This window comes from Trichoplax adhaerens, genomic scaffold (genome assembly GCF_000150275.1).
Source record: "Trichoplax adhaerens TRIADscaffold_17 genomic scaffold, whole genome shotgun sequence".
Classification (NCBI taxonomy): domain Eukaryota; kingdom Metazoa; phylum Placozoa; class Uniplacotomia; order Trichoplacea; family Trichoplacidae; genus Trichoplax; species Trichoplax adhaerens.
The window spans coordinates 5,607-7,912 of record NW_002060959.1 but is presented as its reverse complement, the minus strand read 5'-3'; the positions used below and the strand labels follow the sequence as shown (position 1 = coordinate 7,912).

The following is a 2,306-nucleotide window of genomic DNA, read 5'->3' as shown; positions in this document are numbered from 1 at the left end:
GATAGAAAAATCGAAAGGAAATTATGTAATAAGTTGATAACCTGATTCTTATTGCAGGTTTATAACATAAGCATCATGCTATGTAGGCTTTATAAAGTTAGCGGTAGCGGCCAATTACTTATAGCTAGTTTAATCTTGCTAATGCAGTAATTTCAAGTAGGATAGAACATTAATTAATTAATCGTAATGTAAGCTAGTTTGTTTATCTATGATAGTTTTTAGTACAAATTTTGTTTCAAAGTAAAAGTGCACATTGTTATACGTGCATTTATAAAATCAAATCATAGCAGAACAATCTATATCAACTAAACTATTAGCTTATCATTTCTTTCTGTTGTAACTTCTCTAAGCATTGTACTAGTTTATACTGTTACATTAAGCCTTGATTGCACTTTTGATTCATTATAATCTATCTGTTTAAATCCCTAATTTTATGACTTTGACTTTGATACATTGCGATATCGTATGCAAGGAAACTAATTACGATGAATAGACGACCATTACTAACTTACCATCTTGATTTGGATTCATAGCGTTTTGCATTGCTGTTTCTTCCTTTCGACTAATCTCAGATTCTTGCAAAATAGACCCAAGACCTATCAATTTGCGTTAACAGAAGCGAGTAAAACATGTGTAAATACCAAAATATTCGCTTTCTACTCTTAAATACTAAACACATAAGTTTGTTCAATAGGCTCGATGTAATACCCTTGCAGGTATTTTAACACTATTCGATCTTTAAATGAGCTCTATTTTTAAGTGCATGCAAATACAGAAGCTGTAAAGTAGGGATAACTTTGATCGATGCAACAGATTCTATCAATTGACTTGCGATAGAGCAATTTTAGCTATCATAGGCCCTTTATAGCTAAAGTTTCGGAAAAAGCTGTACTTTCTAAATTACGAAAAAGCTATATTATTAATTACCGGTACTTGTCGTACTATTCTCTACTCTGATCGTTTTATTGTTATTTCTACTCGAAAGTGGGATAATCGTGTATCACATCCTTAAGTCTTAATCGTTAGGTCTATTTGTAAACTTTAATGCTTACCACTATTGAAGTTTTCCACTGTTATTTCACAATATGTTAAAGCATTGCAAAACTCATCAAAGGCTCTATCGCCACGCTCAGGCAGAATATTCAATAAAGTCCGAACTTTTCTGTAAAATAAAATTAAATAATGACGATAACTGCTCTCCTACTACAAAATTTATTCTTGCAGTAAATAAGCAAACTATTAATTTAGCGTGCGCTTGCATATTAGATAGAATACTGTTTAACAGTTACTGAACATGTACTATATAAAAATTCCTTACTCAAAAGCCGTCGATTTAGATTCGATTACTTGTTTGTGGCAAAATGTTAATATTTCCGCTTCAAGTAAATATTCACATATCGGTGAGATTTGATCCCGACATTTTTGAGCAAGTAACATACGACTGGCTCTTAGGATTTCACGATGTTCTTGAGTCATTGATCCTGAGGACATTTTGGGTGGCTTTTCTAAAATATTAAATAGATGTTTAAGTTCGAGAAAAGCTACAGTTTTGATAGAAGCTGTATCTTTTTTTCTTTTGCGCTAATTCTAATTAAAAGCGATTGTATTTAAGATAAGCGCTTTATACTGTTGGGTTGGGTAGTAGGGGATGTGTAATTATTTTGGAATAATCTGTATCAAAAAACTGGTATCTTATTAATGATTATTTTGCTGTTACCCGCGCCAATGCTAAAATTTTTCTTACTTATTAAGAGGTAATGGTTAACAAAAATAGCGCAAAATCTATTTCATGTAAACTGATGCTTTTGATGCATGTTAGAAAGTTTTAAAATTGATAGTAGCCTTCGATTACATTATTTTTCCAAGTCAGTTAATTAATAAAGCTATAGCAGAGTTTTAATTTAATTAGTGGAAATAGATAGCAGCTATAGCTCAATGTTAACGTATCAGTACAGTATACTGATGACAACTAGAAAGATCAGTCATATTTACTGCGTATATGATGCCATTTACACAAGTAACCAAGTAATTATGTTATAAGCATAGCAGAATTAAGAATCTTAAGTTCAACGCGATCTATTCGTCAATTTAGACTGCTGACGATTGCAAATACAACGAAATACTAAAATACTTCCTTAAAACTGATTTAAAATATTACAGTTGTTTCATAATCGTCAATTACAGGTTTCAGTCCCTACTACCACTATCTTTATTGATGAAATCAATCAATTTTTATACCTAAGAGATGCTGGTGAGTCAAATAAATAGAACAGTGTATATGCACGAATGAGAGTCCATGGCTACGG

General features: G+C 31.6%; 1 protein-coding gene across 1 annotated transcript in view; it reads right to left on the bottom strand.

Moving 5' to 3' along the window:
• TRIADDRAFT_60656 (uncharacterized protein) overlaps positions 1 to 1,491 on the bottom strand; it is a gene marked incomplete at both ends in the record, with an annotated part of 4,560 nt that extends 3,069 nt beyond the window's left edge. The window contains 3 exons of the mRNA XM_002116616.1: positions 513 to 596; positions 1,053 to 1,162; positions 1,319 to 1,491. Coding sequence (XP_002116652.1) covers positions 513 to 596; positions 1,053 to 1,162; positions 1,319 to 1,491 — 367 coding nt within the window. The remainder of the gene's footprint in view (positions 1 to 512; positions 597 to 1,052; positions 1,163 to 1,318) is intronic.
• Between the last annotated feature and the right edge of the window lie 815 nt (positions 1,492 to 2,306).